At 40.9% G+C, this 22,014-nt stretch overlaps 2 protein-coding genes across 13 annotated transcripts in view; one reads left to right on the top strand and one right to left on the bottom strand.

Annotated features, from left to right (window-relative positions):
• Positions 1 to 1,079, bottom strand: part of acss2 (acyl-CoA synthetase short chain family member 2) — a 31,705-nt gene extending 30,626 nt beyond the window's left edge. For both annotated transcript variants that reach the window (XM_010903558.4, XM_010903559.4), the window contains exon 1: positions 8 to 1,079. In XM_010903558.4, coding sequence (XP_010901860.1) covers positions 8 to 134 — 127 coding nt within the window. In that variant the 5' untranslated portion in view covers positions 135 to 1,079. The remainder of the gene's footprint in view (positions 1 to 7) is intronic.
• Positions 1,080 to 14,597: 13,518 nt separating this feature from the next.
• The window catches only part of LOC105029953 (cyclin-dependent kinase 17-like), a 64,664-nt gene continuing 57,247 nt past the window's right edge, over positions 14,598 to 22,014 (top strand). For 5 of the 11 annotated variants that reach the window (XR_829541.4, XM_010903555.5, XM_010903554.5 and 2 more), the window contains exon 1: positions 14,599 to 14,910. The gene's annotated coding sequence lies outside the window, so the exon portion shown is untranslated. Of the gene's footprint in view, positions 14,911 to 22,014 lie in introns of all 11 variants that reach the window. The other 6 variants (XM_010903549.5, XM_013136575.4, XM_020051921.3 and 3 more) reach the window with 2 other exon arrangements.

Raw genomic sequence — 22,014 nt, 5'->3', positions numbered from 1 at the left:
CACTTACCATCTGGATTTTCAATAGATTTCAGGTAGAGCTCTTTATACTTCTCAAAGTTGGGTACATGAGCCTCCTTCTTCAAGTCTTCTCCTGCATGAAATACGTCCTCCTTTGGTGCTTTGTCTGGAATCATTTTTGCCTGAGCCGGTTGGTTGCAGTAGTTACTCTCGCAATCAATTCGATAATGAAATATCGTTACGGGACAGATGTAGTGGAGCTGTGGTTAGCTAGATAAATTATGCTATCGGTAAATGACCAGCGCAGCTTCAGCTAAGTACTATACTGTACAATACAAACATACATCAAAGGAGTAAAGTTCTCATTCCTCTTGCACAAAAACAATGTACTACTGTTGTTACAACTGGAGAATAAAAATAGTTCCGACTTGCTAGAAAAAAATACAAATTGACTTCCTTGTTTGAGCCTTCAGCTAACTAGCTATCACTATACAACTTGAGTAAAAGCAAAGCAGTTAGCGATTGAGATAAAATGATAGCTGGATAAATGTCAAACAAGCCAGCTAGTTACTGTAGCTATTTGTCGTTACAGTACACAGACAATAGTCAATATTGCCAGGCAGGTGAACCCAATGAAATTAGCAAACATTAACAGCAAGCTACCCACATCGAATTGCCAACTCGTTAGAAATATTGATAAAATGTCACTCTGGACTATGCTAATTGTTTTATTGTAGCCAACAGTCTTTTCGGACACCTACAGTAGCTACCTCAGATAAAATAGATCAGTGAACGTTGGTTAGTTCAAATCCTTGTAACTGCAGCTAGGTGGCTAACTATCTAGCACTATCGCAAACGAAATGCACTTGGGAGTTGAGCCCGAGACGACGCCGTTCGGTTTCACGTGCTATGTCGGATTTCACTTGACTTGATAGCACCTTCTTCCATTTAAAAGAAAAGTGTTGCATTTGTACAGCAACATGAAATCTGAATCTGCAAAAGTATCCGTTTTCGCCTAAGTGTAGCTGGTCTGCCCTTCGCCCAAATTCTTTCTTTAAACAACAGGGGCAACACGAAGGAAGAGCGCATGAAGGATGTGAACTCCGTTTGCCCCCTAAATGGGCGGAGCTGCAGCCAATCATATCAGAGACCAGACTGGAACGCGCAGGACTCGAGACAGCCCGATTCTCAAAGACTCACCCACACTGTTTGTTGTCGGACAGTTCTGTTATGATAGCCAGTATATTGTTCATCTTTCGTTATTTTCTTGGTAGAAGTGCAAACCAGAGTCTCTTCAATGTCCGCTTGCTCCCAACAGTTAGAAATAAGTGAAACAAAATGTCCCACTTTGGGGCCTGGTCCCCAGGGTTGGAAAAATTAGCAGAATGGCCCAAGAATGTTTTTCCTCAACAACGTACATCGTGCTGCCAAGAATACGCTTCGAAATAATTACCGTCTCGTCCATTCCTTGACTACGGCAAGCCACTTGACAAAAAAGGCTCTTACATTACTGAATTTACTACTATGTCACTGTCACTGTAATCATTACACTCAGTACTCATATGATGTCAGACATAATGGTACAAACGTATTCTCAGTTCCCTTTTAGGTGAATAGCGCTCTACCCTTCCACACGCCTTAAAAGTTGCTACTCCTAACCTATACTTCCTCCTATAGTAACCTATACTAATTTGAGTTCGTTATCGCCAACGGGAACAACTTAAAACATGTCCTTATTAAGCTTTACGCTCGTTTCAACTCGTACAAAATAAAAATGAATAAACTGCTATCTGATAAGTGCACCTGCTGACTCTCCCAACCCTTTCTGTATAAGCCCCGCTGTATTTAGTATAGCCTCATTTTAATGCTTATTTATGAGCTATTCTGCAAATTTTTTTAAAGAAAATTTTCAAGAATTCTACACAATATTTTATGAAATACATAATACATACATAAAAAGTGTTTATGTGTCCCTAGGGGTTAGTGTCTGTATCGTTGTGTCCCTACAGTTGACAGAAATGAATACGACTGTCATATCTATTCATTGTGCTTTAAATGTATTAGGCTTAAATTTAAGGTTAAACAATGTTCATGTAAATCAAGTGATACAGCTGTAAAAACACAAATGAAAAAAGTTTCAAAAGTTTGGGGTCACTTCGAAATGTCCTTGTTTTCCATGAAAACATACACAAAATGAGTTTGAATTGCAAATATAACAAAATGAATAGGAACTATTTTAATTGACAAAGTTAGAAATAAGGATTTTTAACTAAAATAATAAATGTGTCCTTCAAACTTTGCTTTCATCAAAGAATCCTCCATTACAGCCTTGTAGACCTTTGGCATTCTAGTTTTCAATTTGTTGAGGTAATCTGATTAGATTTCATCCCATGCTTCCTGAAGCACCTCTCACAAGTTGGATTGGCTTGATGGGCACTTCTAACCTACAATATGGTCAAGTTACTCCCACAACAGCAAAATATGGATGAGATCCGGTGACTGTGCTGGCCACTCCATTATAGACACAATACCAGCTGACTGTTTCTTCCCAAAATAGTTCTTGCATAGTTTGGAGCTGTGCTTTAGGTCATTGTCCTGTTGTAGGAGGAAACTGGTTCCAATCAAGTGCTGTCCACAGGGTATGGCATGGTGTTGGAAAGTGGAGTGATAGCCTTCCTTCATCTTTTACCCTGTACAAATTTCACACTTTGCCACAACCAAAGCACCCCCAGACCATCACGTTGCCTCCACATGCTTGACAAATAGTTTCAAGCACTCCTCCAGCATCTTTACATTTCAAGAAATATTCTTCCTTGTGATCCTGCCAAGTTTAAGTAGGAGGTGGCAGCAGGACACAGGCGCAGAGGTTAAAAAATGAAGGTTGTTTCATCCAAGTAAGAAACATCCAGGAACATCAAACACAACTTCATGCAAAAGCAACAGTAACAATGACAGTCAAGAAACACTAGGGCAGGGGGAACTTAGGAAAATAGGGACATAACAAGAAAGCAAACGAGATAAAGGTGAAAGCAATACACTAATGAGACTAAACTGAACAAAGAAACAGATAAACTAGAACAGAACCTAGAAATGTAATGAACGGCACAGGCCGTGGCCGGCCGTTACAGGACTCCCCCAAGTGGGGGGTGGCAGGGCACCAAGGTGGAAGTTCCGCTTCACTGTGGGAAGCGGGAAGGGAAGCAGGACTGGGATCAGGTGGAGGGGGATCAGAAGAACCGTGACCAGGAAGAGTGGAACCAGGAGGAGAAGTCGACGGCCCCGCCTCGGAACAGGTAGACGTGGCGGCCCCATCGGAGAAGCAAATGGAGGCGGCGGCCCTGGTGGAGGAGCAGGAGGAGGCGGCGGCCCTGGTGGAGGAGCAGGAGGAGGCAGCGGCCCTGCAGGAGGAGGCAGCGGCCCCGCAGGAGAAGCAGGCAGCGACTTTATCATTAAGGATGAGGTAGTTGTACCTTTTCGGGTTGAAGATGGACTGAAACTCAACTCTGGAAGATACTTTCTTCAAGCAGTTATAGAGGAAGAAGTCCTCAGCATTTAAGAAGGCCATGTTCTTTATGCAGGACAATGCTCCATCTCATGCATCCAAGTACTCCACTGCTTTCATGGCTAGAACTTGTGGACCCTTCTCAAATGTGAGATTTACAGTCAGGGAAGACAATACACCTCTTTGAACAGCATTTGGGAGGTTGTGGTTGCTGCTTCAGCGAAAGTTGATCGTGAACAGATCAAGAACCTGACAGACTGTTTGGACTGAAGGCTCATAGCAGTTATCGAAATGAAGGGCTATATCGGTCACTAAATATTTGCGGCCAGAAATGTTTTTTAATTTTAATTTTGTTTTACTTATTTGTTGCACTTACTCTAAAAAGTGAGAATAAACAAGTGAGTTGGATAAATTATTTTTGTAATTTATTTGCCTAATAATTCTGCACACTTCTGTATTCCCCTGAGAAAGATCAAAACTAATGTTTCCTTTGTTAAACATTCAGGTTTGCGGTTCAATGACATTTTGGATTGACTGAGAGCATTTCGTTTGTTCAACAATAAAATAAATCTTGAGGAATATTTGTTCTCTTGTTGAGTTGTGCACCAGGGCCTCCCAGTCCAATTTCTATTCTGATTAGAGCCAGTTTGCGCTGTTCAGTTTGGGAGTAGAACAGTGTTGTACAAGACCAGTTTCTTGTCAATTTATCTCATGGAATTTCTCAGAACACTTCTTTGCAAAAGTGCTCCAAATCTGTCAGATTGCGAGGACATCTCATGTGCACAGCCCTCTTCAGATCACCCCACAGATGTTCAATTGGATTCAGGTCTTTTCAACAATGAGATCCCTCTGATGCTTTGGAAGCTCTCTGCAGACCATGGCTTTTGCTCTGAAAAGCAACTAAGAAAATGTCAGTCCTACTAGAACAGCTGAACTTTATTTGTGATGAATCACAAAAAAGCTGGCATTTAACAGAGGTGTGTAGACTTTTTATATCGACTGTACATTTCATATTGTACTGCAGGGAGTAGTATATTGCTATCATAATAGTGAGGAAAAAGAGAATTAACAAAGGAAGACCAGCCATTATTACCCTTAAAAGTCTAGGTTTGTCCTATAGAGAAATTACAAAGAAAGCCAATATGTCAGTGAGAACCGTTTCCTAAACCATCAAAAGGCACTTGGAAACTGGAGGGAACTTGGAAAGGAAGAGGTCTGGCAGACCAAAGCCACAACAGATTCAGAAGACTAGCTTCTAAGAGTCAACAGCTTGCATGATATGTGGCTCACAAATTCTAGCATAGCTTGACACTGGTTGAAATAAGCAAGTCTCCGTTTCAAATGTGAAGACGTCAAGCTGAAGGTTTTACATTAAGACATTAAACTGAGTGAATTTAAAAACAAGGGGAAAATTGAGGTGTTCTAAATGTGTTCTAGTGTATATACTCAAAGATGGGATTGACAAAAGTAAGAGGTATAACCTTTCAGAGGAGAGGTAACAGCACATCAATCTAAGTTGTAGAGCTCTAGCTTATGTGGATAGTGAGCTATTAATATAAAGCATTCAGGCTGGGTATCTGTAAAAGCACTGTAAAAGCAGACAACTGCTGATGTAAAAAGGGCTTAATTAAATATATTTGATGAATTGATTGATTGAGGAAATTTGGAAAAGATACCACTGAGAAAAGAAGAAGCACACCACACGTTTCTGTGCAGTATATCTGTAGCTCATATGGATAGTGAGGTATTAAATAAAACTGCTATACAGGAGAATAAATTGTAAAATCATTGAAATTCAAAATGGCAAAAGTAAAAAAAATAATACTTTAAACAAGGTTAGGGACATAAGAACAATTAGTTTTAGACATACATGTGATCTATTGAATGAACATATTCACATGAATTAAATGATACAGCTGTAATAGGACAAATATGGGTCTAACAATACATTTTAAGATATTTGGAAAAAAGTATGTGGTGTACCTTTGAAAGGAGATATAAAGAAACACACCACACTTGTTAGTCTCTAGCTCGTATGGATAGTGATATATTAAAAACATCTTTACAGGAGGATTCAGGTAGGATTCATGTAGAATCAGGGAAATTCCATGGATGAATATAATGGGTGTCTAGGAATTTCTGTTACAAAGGACAATAATGCAAGCATGAAATCCAATATTGAGAACAATATTGTAAAAGTCAAAGCTACTCTTAAGAGTTGGCTTTTAAACAATGTATCCACATTTGGAAGAATTCTGCTGACAAAAGCTGAAGTTTTGTCAAGGATGATCTATCCAGCTTTGAGATGAAAATGGAAATGTTATGCTATGTCAAGACTTTGTTTTAAATATGACTTTCAGTACATTGGCATGCGTTTTAAAAGGGTCAGAAAGAGTATCCCCAAGTCATTTGTTTTGATGATGATTATGTCATGAGGTCAACATGCCCCAGTGGCCATCATTAGTGGGCAATCAAAATGCCCCACTGGCCATCCTTAGAGTTGGCCATCAAAATGCCCCATTGGTCCACACAATTAGAAAACAAATATATTTCCGCAGACTCCACTGACTAGAGAAACCCTAACATTTGGTATAAAATGATGGAAGACCGGGCTATATAATTTATTTTGAAAAGCTTAATTGTTTTAGGTATATTTTATATTCATAGGTGTAAATGTGTTAAAACCAAGTCTTTGCCTATTGATTTTCAGAGAAACTTTGTAACATTTCTTTGACTGCTTATAAGGAAGAAATTATTTGCTAAGAGACTCTTATATGGAGTAAGAAATCTGCCAAAAGGTTAAGTGTAAATATTGTTAAAATCATAAGAAAATCCATGCGTAAATTGGTATGATCATAAAAAAGTCATACATAAAACATGAAATATAAGCAATGAAATTAGATCTGTGAACGCACACATTTTTTGGGCTGTTAAATGCTTACTTTCTGTCTCTATTTTTCAATGTAAAAACCGTTATTAGTTATGTGGATATGACCCAAACATTGCTCTTCAAAACTAAGCTAGCAACAATAAGTTGGGCCGCTAGCACAGTGCTTTACCATCTTGTGGGGATTTCTGATTTCATGTTCAAAATAAAAGTCAGCTGTTTTTTCAGACAGCATAACAACATTACACCAGTAGACACTTGGTTCCCAACCAGGGGTACAAGGACACCTGGGGGTACTTGGCCTATCAACAGGGGCTACTTGAAAACACTCAAGACAACCAAGGCTCACTAGTAAAATTAACATGAAGGGGTACTGAAGAAGGTTAGGAAACACTGTGAGTAGACTATAATGAGTTTAGGTATTAAGTAAAATACTTGTGTGTGAAAAAAATAAGGACACAGAACAGCCATGCATACATCTGTCTGAGCTGCAAGATACATTAAAGTGATTTAGGTATTGCTTTAAATATTACAGTCTGGCATGTGCTAATTCATGGCTGTGTACTGTCCATTATATTTTATATTGGCCTAGAACTACTGTAGTGATTGCATAACATTTAGTTTTAGTTATTCAGTATTTTAACAAGTTCTCATTTTACAGCAACAATCTAAGGGAAAAACCAAAGACCCATAAAGCAACACTGTTTGAGTATTTGGGTGCACAACAAGTGTGTGGGCCTACACAATAAGACAATTTCTATACGTTTTAGTGATTTTTTATTACACATGAAACTTATGCACAAATAAAGAAACACACAGACTATGCACGTAAAAATCTGTTTGCACTATGCATGCATGAAAAGACACTTTTAAATTGAAATCTTGCAGGATACCTATTTCCGGTTTCCTTGATTTCCTGTTGTTCACACTGCCTGTGGCTGTTGCATTAACACTCCCTGGAAGTTTCTGTTATGTATTTTGGGAGGATGAAATGAAACTGACAAAACTCCAGGTTGTAATGTTGTATTGTAGAATTGTAAAACTAGATTTGTACAAGCAAACAATAATAGTCCGTCACTGTAAGAGGTTGTTTGTAAGTTCATAGATCTAAGGTCACCCTCACGCGTCTCATGTTTTACGATCAAACCAAGTTACGTAGCCATTTTCTTACAATCCCAACAATACGTACGCTTAACCTTTTGGCAGATATCTAAATCCTTACTTTGAACTTAAATGCATTTATTTGAAGACAATGGGCTAAGGCAGATCTAATTCGAATATGTAGTCATTTATATTTTCGTTTTTATATGTTGTATGCTCTGTTGGTGTCTGTTTTTGAATTTGTTGCGCTATGTTGAGTTTTAACATAGCAATAATAAAATAAAATATTTGTTTCCTTCTCGATAGTTACTGTTGCTATTGCCTCTTAAACCAGGCCTAGTGTTATCAGGTCTTACTCTACAGCTATCCCTATCATGTACACCCAGTGCTAGCCTGAAGTGTTTGGCATGCAGTGTCTCAAAACCACAACCTTTTGTTCCCCACACAGGCACACTACCCACTACTCCAAATAGGAATATCCCATTTGCAGGGGCGAGTAGTGGCCTTACTAAGGTCGCTACCCTACCCCCACCAAACAGGAGAGCGTCCTTACGCTTAACTATACCAAGTCCCTCACAGAGACACGCCACTCCGATGGCTATCCAGCCCAGTGCCACTTCTGACATCAATGTAGCGTTTGGCGGGCAGTGTCTCAAAACCACGATCTTTGGCTCCCCAGGCGCACTACCCAATGCTCCAAAAAGGGATATCCCATTTGGAGGGGCGAGTAGTGGCCTTATCAAGTTCACTACAGTCCTTATTTTCCAATACCATTTGCAGAGACTGAAATACCATTTAATAGTTTTTTGTTTCTTGATTAATATTTTTTGAGTACAACTGAAATACACATACCTAAAGGATTATTAGGAACACCATACTAATACTGTGTTTGACCCCCTTTCGCCTTCAGAACTGCCTTAATTCTACGTGGCATTGATTCAACAAGGTGCTGAAAGCATTCTTTAGAAATGTTGGCCCATATTGATAGGATAGCATCTTGCAGTTGATGGGTTTTTATGGGATGCACATCCAGGGCACGAAGCTCCCGTTCCACCACATCCCAAAGATGCTCTATTGGGTTGAGATCTGGTGACTGTGGGGGCCATTTCAGTACAGTGAACTCATTGTCAGGTTCAAGAAACCAATTTGAAATGATTCAAGCTTTGTGACATGGTGCATTATCCTGCTGGAAGTAGCCATCAGAGGATGGGTACATGGTGGTCATAAAGGGATGGACATGGTCAGAAACAATGCTCAGGTAGGCCGTGGCATTTAAACAATGCCCAATTGGCACTAAGGGGCCTAAAGTGTGCCAAGAAAACATCCCCCACACCATTACACCACCACCTCCAGCCTGCACAGTGGTAACAAGGCATGATGGATCCATGTTCAAATTCTGACTCTACCATCTGAATGTCTCAACAGAAATCGAGACTCATCAGACCAGGTAACATTCTTCCAGTCTTCAACTGTCCAATTTTGGTGAGCTTGTGCAAATTGCAGCCTCTTTTTCCTATTTGTAGTGGAGATGAGTGGGGTCTTCTGCTGTTGTAGCCCATCCGCCTCAAGGTTGTGCATGTTGTGGCTTCACAAATGCTTTGCTGCATACCTCGGTTGTAATGAGTGGTTATTTAGTCAAAGTTGCTCTTCTATCAGCTTGAATCAGTCGGCCCATTCTCCTCTGACCTCTAGCATCAACAAGGCATTTTCGCCCACAGGACTGCCACATACTGGATGTTTTTCCCTTTTCACACCATTCTTTGTAAACCCTAGAAATGGTTGTGCGTGAAAATCCCAGTAACTGAGCAGATTGTGAAATACTCTTAATATTCCTAATAATCCTTTAAGTTAGTGTATAGTGAAAAAAGGATGGGGCCAAAAAAAACGTCACTCAGCACCCCAACATGCTCCACATTGACTCACAATAGGCTCATTCGTTTGTGCTTCGTTTGTGATGACCGCTAACCCCTATTCCTTCCAAACCACCACCGAGAGGCTGCCCAGAGTCTATAGAATTGCTCCCCATACATAGCTATAGAAGCCACCTCCCAGTAAAAGGGTTTTGTCTTTTGTTTCTTATTTCTCCACCACCACCTCCCCTCGCCATTCTCTTTAACTTAACAAAATGACCACCAGGTCCCAGAACATGTCCTCTGTATCTGTTACATGTGTCTACCCATTACAACTACATGTCAAAGCAGCCTATGGGTATTGCCATAAACTGAAAAAAACTAGACTGTGAAGTGAAACATGGCATTCAAGAAATACTCAGTAGGGTGTGTAGTGTCTTTATGTAGTTTCCTTTCATGGGGCAATGCAGATGATACTTTTTGCAGCACAATTTAACCAACCTACTCCATGGGCTCCAATGCAATAAACTACATGCTAAAGTAGCCTCTGCAAATTGCCTTGTTACAAAAAAATGAGACAAAAAATCTCTGCTCCAAAATGTCCCATTAAAATTCAATCATGTTCAGATCTGACGTTATGACCAATGACAGCAGGGCTATACTGTTTGCGTTTCACATTCACAGTCATGCTATGGCATCCATCTTACATGTTCTGGTGATGTCTCTGAAACCAGGACAACTTTATACCTAAACTAACATGAACAACCACAAACAAGAGCAGGTTGAGTAGTGACAAGAGTGGACGACCGCTAGCTCAAATCAAAACCCATCATAAAAATATTGCCCTCTAGTGGAATACTCAAATGAAACATGCCGAGGCAGTGAGCCTCCATTACCACACGAGAGCAGACTAATCAAGGGAATGGTGTGAACCGGTGCAGTCTTAGGTTGTCGCCACAGATTTGTTAGGAGACCCAATTTTATCAAAAATTTTAAGAATCCGGAATAAATTAGGATTGAATTGTTATCATTAATCCACCCAAAAAAGCCCACGGAGCACACAGATAGGTACTCATTATTTGTAATAAAATGAAAAATCAGGACCATTGAAAAATATTTAGATTTACGCTACCTTGTTCTTTAACAATACTGGAGGTTGAGCTTAACAAAATAATATTCATCATGTATAAATTGTCCAGGAATGGAGGATCCCTAGGACCCCTTCAGGATGTGACTGAAGTGACATGTCGGACCATGATTTATTCATAATGTTTGGAGTGTTGCTAATCTGCAACCATACTTTAATACACAGTGATCAATCCCTAAATCTGATCGTAAATATAACCACGGCTGTTATCTGACCATAATCCATTGTAGCCCATCTCCATCCATGGTCCTAGCGATCATAAGGATGTTGTCACTCTGATTTCACTAGGATTATGGTTAAGATTAGAGTTAGAAAAAGGTTATGGTAAAATGTAGGGTTAGGGTGGAGGTAAAGTTTAGATTTGAGATATGTCCCAAGGATCGCTGGATGCATCCCGGTGCATCCTCATTCAAGGTTCGAGGTTAAATGCCACCGTCTGGTTTACTCTGCTGCTGATTTACGTGTGCGTGTGCAAGGAGGGTTTCATGTGTTAAGTTACAAATCCAGAATGACACCTCTCTAGTCCAATTTAAAATGACTATAGCCTATCTACAGTACATATACTGTACACATTCTGGCCCACAAATAACCAGTAGGCATGTCATTAAAGTTACTCAGACACCCACTATCTTTCGTTCATAATTATTCTGGACAAGTGGCCTAGATGTCGACTTCTAATCTTGCTTCTTCACTCCTCATGATGTTTTCACTATGCTGTTATAGGCCTATATAAAATGCAGAGAAAAACTGGTCTCTGGGCCTTTGCATAGGCTACCCCAGTTTTGTCCAGGAATAATCTAAGCTAAGCAAGTGATTTCCATGTTAATGTATTGATTAAATTACCATTAAATGAAATAAATTACCAAGCCATATTAATTATGCATTAGAAAAAATAAAGACCTAAGGGGACCAAATCCCTTAAATAATAAGATTATTTCCCTTGTGTCTTGCTTGAAACATGTTTTCATAGCCAAGTAGGAAGGTGGTATTTCGTATAATTTACTACAAACATTTTTACTGCTCCTCCAAATTGTAATAACTTGTCTATCATGCCTGAGTTCTGACTTACTGTAGAATATACTAAAAAAATTACCTTTAACATTTGGTAGACAATGCAACAACACAAATCTAACTGCTCAAAACATTAAAAGGGAACACTTAAATCACTCATCGGGTCTCCATGAAGGAAATATATTAAAGATCAAAATCTTTACTGTACATTGTGTAATTCGGTGAGAACAATGGCGTAACAACCGTCAGTGGAAACCAAAATCACCAACCAATTGAGAGCTGGATTTAAATTCCGAAAATCAAAGTAAAAATGTTTAATCACAGGCTGTTCCAACTTGCGTGAATTTCATCACGGCAGCTCATAAAGTGACTCAGTAGTGTATATGGACCCAGGTGCCCGTATTTACTCCCGACAACATCTGGGCATGCTCCTGATGAGACGTTGGATGGTGTCCTGGGGGATCTCCTCCCAGACCTGAATCAGGGCATCAGTGAGCTCCTGGACCGTCTGTGGCGCTACTTGGTGTTGGATGCACTGATACATAACGTCCCAGAGGTTCTCAATTGGATTCAGGTCTGGGAAACATGAGGGCCAGTCAATGGCATCATTGCCTTCGTCATCCTGGAACTGTCAACACACCCTGGCCACATGAGGCCGGGCATTTTCCTGCACCAGGAGGAACCCAGGGCCCACTGCACCAGCGTAAGGTCTGACGATGGGTCTGAAGATTTCATCTTGGTACCTACAGTAACGGCAGTCTAGATACCGTTGCCTAGCAGGTGGAAGTCTGTAAGACCCTCCAAGGATATGCATCCCCAGACCATCACTGACGCACAGCCAAACTGGTCATGTTGGATGATGTTGAAGGCAGCATAATGTTCACCATGGTGTCTCCAGACTCTTTCATGTCTGTGCTCAGTGCGAACCTGCTCTCATCTGTGAAGAGAACGGGTTGCCAATTGCGGACCTGCCAATTCTGGTGTTCTCCGGTGAATGCCAATAGAGTTACACAGTGCTGAGCTGTGAGCACAGGTCCCAGTAGAGGACGTCAGGCTGTAATGCCTCCCTTATGTAGTCTGTTTCTGACAGTTTGGTCAGAAACATGCACACCAGTAGCCCGCTGGAGGTCATTTTGTAAGGCTCTGGCATTGTTCTTCCTGTTCCTCCTCACACAAAGGAGCAGATACCGGTCATGCTGCTGGGTTGATGCCCTTCTATGGCCCTATCCAGCTCTCCTCGTGTAACGGCCCATCTCCTGGTATCTCCTCCATGCTCTTGAGACTATACTGGGAGGCACAGTAGACCTTCTTGAGATGGCCCATATGGATGTGACATCCTGAAGGAGCTGGACTACCTGTGCAAACTGAATGGTCTACAGGTACCACCTCATGCTACCAGTAATGACAAGGACACCAACAAAACACAAAACTAGAGAAGAATCAGTCAGGAAGGATAAGGAGTGAGCAGTAGTCTGTGGCCACCACCTGCAAAACCATTCCATTTTTCAGGGTTATTTTTCTGTTGCCTCTCCAGTGCAATTGTTGTCACTTTCATTTGCACCAAAAACGGTGACATAATTTTACAGTCGCTTATGCTTCCTAACTGGACATATTGATATCCCTGCAGTTTAATTGACTTGGTGTTATACTGTGATGATTATGTGTTCCCTTAATTTCTTTGAGCAGTATACTTTAAAAAAGTCAAGTTAAGGTTGCAATAGATAATCCTAATTTGTCACTGTGTTCAAACCATATGAATGCATCACGTTGTTACTTACTCTTTCCCACTGGTAAATGCCACCTTCCTTGGTGATTTTAACATAGAATAAGTCCCTGAACATTGCATTGTCTTTTTTCACACTGTCTCCCAGGCACTTCTCACAAACACAAACACGATCATGGCCAGATCAAATACTGCTCAAAATACATTTTATAGTAATGTTATTCTTATGCATTTTATTTAACAATAAGCTTCACATTACATTGAAGCTTTTTGCTAGCACCGGCTAAAGTGTTTCTAATGCTTGTTAAAAAATTTTAGACAAGGATTACAGTTCCTAATGTGAGCGTTGAGGAGAGGATTTTTATGATGGGTTCTCCTATGACTTCAGGAACTTTGAATAGAATTTGTCATTAACCAGGTCTGAAACATAATGTCAAAATACATTTATTACTCAATAGAATACAGAGTTGTTCAGACATCTTTGGACATTCCAATTGTCATTTTTGTAATTTAGCAGACATTTTATACGGAGAGACTTGTGTATTCATCTGAAGGTAGCTAGGTGAGACAAACACAACTCAGTAGTAATAAGGGTGGGATCCGGGCCGTAGGGAAAACACAGGGAAAGATTGCCATGATTCACAGGGCCCATGGCTTGGCAGTGTCGTAGCAATGTCAATGTCTTCTATAAGTGAGGGGGTCCAGGCATATATCTTTTCAGGGGGCCCAGGATTCCTGGCACCAGCCCCGGGTGGGATGGCCACGAGACCTGTGAGACCAAAAGCTTTGGTAACGGATTTAGGGTTTGAGCATTGCCTAAATGTGGAGATGGGCAGTTCTTGCGGCTCTGTATGCAAGTAATATGGTCTTGTAGTATGACTGGATCTTCAAAAGGAAGACAGTGGAGTGTGCTTAGGAGGGTGACATGGGAGTACATGGGAAAGTCCAAAAAGAATATAATTAATTACAATTAATACATACAATTAATTATCCCTCGGTACTGTACTCCTGCTGGGTCAGCTGACATGTGAATAGTTAGTAATGACTGATTTTATCGGAGGTTACAGGCGATTTATATTTAGACCTTTTCTGGAAATTAAAAATACCGTGCAGAACGGCAGTAATGTCATAATGTTTTCATGGCTGGATAATGGTACATTTTATTATAAAGTCCTGCGATCAGAGCGATCCCCTAATATTTATTTTTCTCTTAAGCTCAGGTATGATGAACTCCTGTCACATTGCTTAGGACTAACCACCAGACGATTTAGCACTATCAAGTTCAGCCTAATTATCTTAACCTGCTGCGCAAGTTGTCCTAACTCAGTGCTACTTTAAGAAAAGTCATTGTGGACAAAAGCTGTATCCCTTTTAGAAAAAACTCACTTGGACCTCTTGCGGTGTTTTCCGGGATCACGCCACCACTTCTACTTGGGATCCTAGCGATATGGCTGATCATGGAATGGGACCGTGTTATTCAGCAACGAAGAAATAAACCATAGTCTAGTCATCTTAAAGTCAAATCGTTAGTCGATTAGCGCTTTTTTTGAAGATTTTCTTACATAGTCTAAATAATCATTAGTTATCAAATGTAGCTATTTAATAGCTAACTCATCCTATTGTCACCGGCTACCACGGTAGCTGCACAAACTTGTCGCAGTGGATAGCATACAGTCGTCTGGATTGCTCTATCTAGGACTGATAAAGTCGCGCGTATCCGGATCTAATCAGGTATTGTTATAGCATTTCGCATAGGCAGACACACGTATATATACATACATACATTTATAATTGTCATTTTTTGCATAGCTTTGGTCATTGTTTTTTAAAGTTTATTTAAACATGATGTTTTAGTGTGATAGCTATGGTTCTACTGACATTGCAGTTTTACTGTGACATTTTGCTATATGATGATCTGAGTTGATCTGAATGGGATGAAGCGTGAGGTATAATCTTAGAATTTGGATTTGACATAGCCTATGTATAATAAAGTTAGTAGCGTTACCACAGCCTGCTATTTCCTACCATCTCAACGAACCAAGTCAGGATATAGTATGGGCATCCACCTTACTACAAAAACAATGTAGGCATAGCTAAAACATACTCGTTTTATTTTATGCCTACCTTCCTGGGTCCATTCCATCTGTAACTTTTGTGTGCCCTGTCAGACTCTCTCACACCGGATGTTCTGCGCCAGGAAAACACGGGGAGAGGTAGCTACTGGAGAAAAGGGAAAAGGCCGGTGTTCTGACATTCATACGTTAACTAAATATTCCACTAGTCTTATCGCGTAGTGAGATCGCGATTAACCGGGGAGATTGGCTTTCGAATTGACCGACCAAGGCTACAACTCATTGTGATCACATCTAGCCCTCTATTAAACCTTATTTGTGGTGAAATCTAGTCCTGGCTGAATTTTTCTCGTGGGCTAATATCTGCACGGGCACTTGGCAATCCGCGAATTAGCCGATACAACTTTATGAGACATGATGAGTTTAATCGTCTGTTGTATCCGCAAATGGGACGACGTTGTTGCACCACCACAAGTAAACGTCGAACAAAATGCATTATAATTTTATTTTATTATTGATGAAAAATGATTGTAAACCAGTCATATCCTGTCTTCATTATTTAATGATCCGGTAAACCGCGGTGGGAGTATAGTTCACCGTTTAATTATTGATAGCTGTCAGTGGGATGTCCTGGTTAGAAATAATACACAGCGAGCGTTTCCAACAAGGTAATAACGCCGTTATAGGCAATGAACAAACACCCACCGGTATACAGCTAGCCGCTTCCAGTGTCTGAGGCATGATCTTCCCGGGTCTTCATGTCAGAGAATATGCGCAATTGCTTTTTCACGTTGCTTCATAATTCACATAATATGTAGACACCAACAGACTAGGTTAAGATTAGGTGGTTTGTTTGACACAGCCAGCTGTTGAAAGTGACTCCACAGATATTCTGGGGGATTCATTCAATTTTGTTTAGCCATGATTCGGGGATTCATCACTTTCGACATGTTACATTTTCCAGATTTCTTCGAGAGAATTGTCTACAATTATTCACCTCCTCTATATCTACAATCAAGCCTATGAAAATGATGTAAATTGGTTTAGTTAATTCAATTCATATCTCACCCATGTGGAAGCATCTCATTCTTAGGACAAACAGCAACAAATGTGTCCTTACTCAATGCATATTCTGTGTTTTTTTTACATAAGAGTATCCAATGTGTCTTGCTAAATGTTCAGTCTGGAGCTCATATCATCATAGCTACCAAATCATTCCCAGCATTTAATGGGTTAATCATCCCCTCTTTTCCCACATACATAAAAATATACTAAATGTATGTCATCAATAATGTAGGCTCCTTTATGTCACTTTCTTCATATAAGAACTTTTGCTAAATGACTATAATGTCAATGTAAAATGTGTAAACCAGTTGTGATATTGGAGGCAACAGTAGCTAACGGCCTATGGATTTAAAGGCAGAGACCATACACTATAAAAATAAAGATGACTGAGGCTCTTAGGGGTTCTTCACATTTAAACTGTGTGGGAGCGCTTAATTAATTATTTAAGGTTAATGTAAAATTGTTTTTCTATGAAATCCTTTTTTCCCTCAAAATTGTATCCAAAGGGATCATCAAATGTTTTAGGAACTTTTAAAAAGGGGTTCTTTAAAGAGCCCTTTTAAATGATTCATGTAGGGGTTTCCCCACTGTTTCAATTCGAAGAACACCTCAAATCTTTTGATGTCATGAGTTTAATGGCAGTGACAACAGAGCTTATCTTCTGACATTATGGAGATGTTTGCCCACCACCAGGGTAGTTTAACTTGAACAGATACACACAAATTAGGATTACAATATAAATGTATTAATCAACCGTCACCAGAATGCAAACCCATTTTTACTTTTTTGCGAAAAACATGCCACACATTTCTCCTCATGTCTTTTGAAGACTTGCTAAATGTAGCTTGTACTAGTGTGGAGTCTGCAATGAAACCTAGGTGAACATTCCTATCCGATCTGGTAGGCTGGATGGTGCTTCTGCAATGAGGCACATATATAATGTCTGTTTACATGTTTATTGGTCTGTGTGCCTGCCTACATGAAACAGCCTGGCAGTGGGTCGTGTTTCTGGTCTGTATCAAAAAAAAAACTGCCTGAAACTATTTATCTTTGTTCCACCCATTTCAATTTGAAGAACCCCTTAAAGCCTTGGTCTTCTGATGATAGCCTACAGCGTAGGAGTTTAACAGCAGTGACCATTGAGCTTGGTCGTCTGATGTGCTTACTGACCTTCCACTGTGGCCCAGCAGCGGTCCAAGTTTAGAGATATTATAAGGAATGGATGTTTCTTTTTCTGTACTCATTGACCCCTTCTCTAAGTCTGCTACTAACTCCAAATATAGACTGTGAAAGGAAAGTGCAAAAACATTGTTTTCTGCACTTAAAGTGCTATTTTATCAAAAACCTGACTGCTGACGTACACACTTCTTGTGGGGAATGCGTTATCGGTGAACAATTGAACAGAGTACCAAAAGATAGTTTTGGGTAAATATCCCTTTAATAATACCAAAACAAAGCTTTCTCTCTCTCTCTCTCTCTCTCATATTTTGTTCTGTCTCCTCTATCCTCCCTCTTTCTTCTCTGTCATTTTGTCTCTCAGTCCACCTTTTTGCCTTTCACACAGTACACATCATCTCTCTATCCCATGCTTACATTCCCCTCTATATCCCTCTCTGTTGCTCTGTCGGTTTTGTCCTTTTGTCCTTCTCCCCCCTCTCTTTCTCTGGGAAGATGTGCAGATTTGAAAGGAGGAGCAAAAATCCAGAGCCCAGAGGGCTAATAAGAAGAGTGGGCTTCCTTGCATGTTATCGCGTGTGTGTGTCAATGTGTGCATTTCAATGTTTGCACGCGCGCGTGTGCTTCTGCGCCTGTACGCCTGCTTCACTGTTTGGAAGGGAAGGAAATGCCAGGGAAATGGATTCTGTAGTGGGGCAGACTTTGTTCATTACTCATGCATCCTCAGGCTGCTGCACCAAGCACCACTCTGAGTGCCACTCAGTGCCCATTTCCTGTGTCTGTGTGTGTGTCTGTGTGTGTGTGTGTGTGTGTGCGCGTGTGTGTGTGTGTGCGTGGGTGTAGATATATTTATTTTGTTTATGCCTGCATATGTATGTTAGAGAAAGGGGAACCATTTGATGGTGGGACACCTTGTTTTCCTGAATATATGTCATGGGGAAACGAAGATACCATGTATCTGGTCGCTAATCCCTGAGTGAGTATCTAATGTCTGATGTAGCTTAAGGTTGGTATCAGTGGAGCTGGCTAGCTGAGCTCTGCTGGTTAAGTCCAGTCAAGTCTGATGGTCCCACGTTTCTGGCTGTTAATCTCTATGTGGTTGATGTGTTCGTCTGTTTCTGGTGCCTGGTGTGTTGGTTTGCAGGCTTTCTTATTGTCCTGTGGATATGTGTTTGTGTGTTTTGTCTGGTCTGCAAATTTGAGCACTGATAGTCAGTGTCTCGAGTCTGTAGCCTATGCCAACAGGTCTGGGCCATGGCTGTTCCTGATGTAAAGTAGGTGTGTGTGTGTATGTGGGCTGGTAGCGGATGGTTGGCAGTCAAACACTTGTCCCTGCCTGTGTGAATGCCAAGCTGAGGAGAGAGTGAAGAGAAAGGAGGAAGGAGAGGAGAGAGAGAAAAAAAAAGACGAGAGAGAGAGAATATTGGTTAAAAGAGGTAATAACAGACACATTGAAAGAATACAGACAGGAGAGAGTGAGAAACAAAGAGAGTGAATAAAGACAGAGAGAATAACAGACAGAGAAGAGTGAGAAACAGACTGAAGTGAGACAAGCAGATAAGAGAGAAATATAAATGAACTGAGGAAAGAGTGAAAAGACAAAGGAGAGAGAAACAGGGAAGGAAAAGAGAAGCACACATGGATGAAAACAGGACTTTCCGGAATGCGGACAGTAAATTCTATATGCTAAAGTCATCCTATCCCTGTGCCTTCGAAGGGACTGTGGCTCTGGCCCGTAACCTAGCAACCCCCAAAACTATGTTATTGAGGTGTTGAATAAATCAGTGTGTTTCTCTGCTTCCCAGGAGTGACTCACCTCAACCCGGAGACATGCACGTACGGGACCCAAAACACACACACACGCACACACACACACACGCACACACACACGCACACACACACACACACCGAGTTATGTGGTTGTGACTGAACCCCTGCAGAGAATCTGTCTGTTGACGTCTGAGTCTTGGAGTTCCACCAAAAACACACACTTGTAGTTTGTACTTGCAGTTTTATCCTGTTATTTCACAATCCTATCCAGCACCTCTTGACTTTGTGTGTATAAAAAGGCTCCTCCATTCAAGGCGTATTATGAGGAGTCCACCAAGTGTCTCATCCCAAAACAAATACCTTTTAAATAAAATTAGCAATTAAATGCCTGGGAAGTTCGGACATGCCATTGTGGGTAACATATCGCTCTTCTCATCTTTCCATTTCTTTGGAAATCAACATTAAACAGTGTACTATGCAACCTAATGCAAAGCTATTCCATATAGTGAGTTTAACGCTTAGAGGAACTTGTTTTTAGTGACTTGATCACATGCTGTTTAGTCATATTCCACATTATCTGGCACATGTTCTGCCAAATACTTCCTTGTTCTGTCTGGGAAAGATGATGTCATAGCTGGCAGCGTAGACCATATCGGTCGAAAACAATCAGGAGCACAGTGCCATATACTTTACTGTTCATTCACATTTTCTGTGTACCAGTATGCAAAACCAAAACAATTAAAAACACCTTTAACATGCAAAACACAGGGAAAAGTAATAAATGGACACAAAATTGAGTCTATGCTGCCTATTACCCAAAGATGTTGGACCTGTGTCTGTCATATGGCCCACTGTTCTGCAGCCTGATGGCTGATGGGATGAAAGTGGACCCTGGTATCTACATCCGGAGGGCAGTGGCTCAAAAACATGGTACGAAGTTGTGTCCGGATCCTCTGTGATGCACTTGGCCTTTTCCCTCCCACTGAAGCCCCCTGCACTGCAGCCCATAGAGCTCATACATCAGGTTTACTGTAGGCCTTAGGAAGCCCTTTTTGGCTACGGATTTCCCATTGTACCAAGCCAAGGAACGACATCAGCAAATCTTATGGTGCTGCCGTTAGACAATATGCTGCTGTCGACATTTACTTGTCTCAGTCTACACAGACTGAGCTCAGTTGGTAAGAGCATGGCTCTTGCATCGCCAGGGTTGTGGGTTTGATTCCCATGGGGTGCCATTGCAAAGAAATATCATAATATATGCAATCATCATTGTAATATATGCAATCATCATTGTAATATATGCAGTCATCATTGTAATATATGCAGTCATCATTGAAAAACAGGTATCAGGGATATCCTAGCTAGTATGAAGGAAATTTCCTAGCTAGTACCAACCAAGGTTAGTATGACGGTAGGGTTATGTGAACATGTTAACATTTTCAAAGGTTTAGTTTAAACAGTAATTTGGGTTGGTGTCTGAAACACTGGGTTTTAGTTCAGAAGGGCTGGAGATGAACACCCAAAGGCCAGGGGTTAGTGGGTGAAACGCACAGTCCCCCTTCCCCGGACAAAGGTTGTGTTTTTAATCTTCATCTAGTTTCGTGATATTCCCATGGTACAAAGACCAACATGCTGAAATCAGTCATTGTTGTGGGGGTGTGTGTGAACATTATTGTCCCAATATCTGGATGAGTAATAGGTCACAGAGTCCACATGGAAAATGATCCCAATCCGCCAATCACATGCTTTTCTCCTTATGGGAAACATGCAAATGAAGGGGAAATGTATTCACTGCAGATAATGCAGATCTGGACGGTTTGAAATGAATGCTTCTCATACTCACCCCATTGTCGCTGGGACTCTCAATGTCAAGACAATATACAGCCTTCTCTCTCTTGGAGAGGTGTGTAGGAATTAGTGTCAAGTTTATGGTGTTTTTGTTTTGTTACATAGAGTTTCATAATGTCCTATTCATGTTTATAACACAAGATATTTCCACTAGCATGTTACTGTAACCAGCCTGAAATTAGCATGGGTCTCTGTGTGAACACATCACGACGTGAGAAGACACCAATGTTTTTCTATAGGACCAAAGACCTGCGCTGAAAGAGAGGGGGAATGAATGGCTTTTGTTGAAGTTTCGAAAGGTTTGGCAGACACAAAGCGCAGGGCACCCCGAGAGAGCTTGTGTGTCTGTGTTTGTGTGTGTGTGTGTTGTGTGTGTGTGTTGTGTGTGTCCTTAGCCCTACGTGGCAGGAGAGAGAAGCTGAGACAGAAATACACTGCCATGCTTGCCTCTCCCTTCAGGCCAACCAAGCGTAGAGGAACAGACGTAGAGAATAAGTGACTTCACACACACACACACACAAACTCTGTGACTCAACACGCTTGCACACAACTCTTTTGGGGACGAGGACATTATACAGATCTAGTTTCCCCACATACTCATAGTCATGCACCAAGATACTTATGAGTTGGGTGCTTTGCATCCTGAATGTTGATATGCTGGCGGTAGTATAAGAGAACATATATTTATTCCTCTAATTGTGTTGGTAACTGTGTTTATAAAAGCAATAAGGCATCTTGAGGATTTGTGGTATATCAATATACTACGGCTAAGTGCTGTATCCAGGTTCCCTGTGATGCGACATGCCTAAGAACACCTCTTAGCCGTGGTATACTGGCCATATACCACACCTCATACCACATCCACTCAGCCCTGAATGATGATTGGTTGAAAATGTTGGTGTAT

This window comes from Esox lucius, chromosome 12 (genome assembly GCF_011004845.1).
Source record: "Esox lucius isolate fEsoLuc1 chromosome 12, fEsoLuc1.pri, whole genome shotgun sequence".
Classification (NCBI taxonomy): Eukaryota; Metazoa; Chordata; class Actinopteri; order Esociformes; family Esocidae; genus Esox; species Esox lucius.
This window is presented reverse-complemented; position numbering and strand designations above follow the sequence as displayed.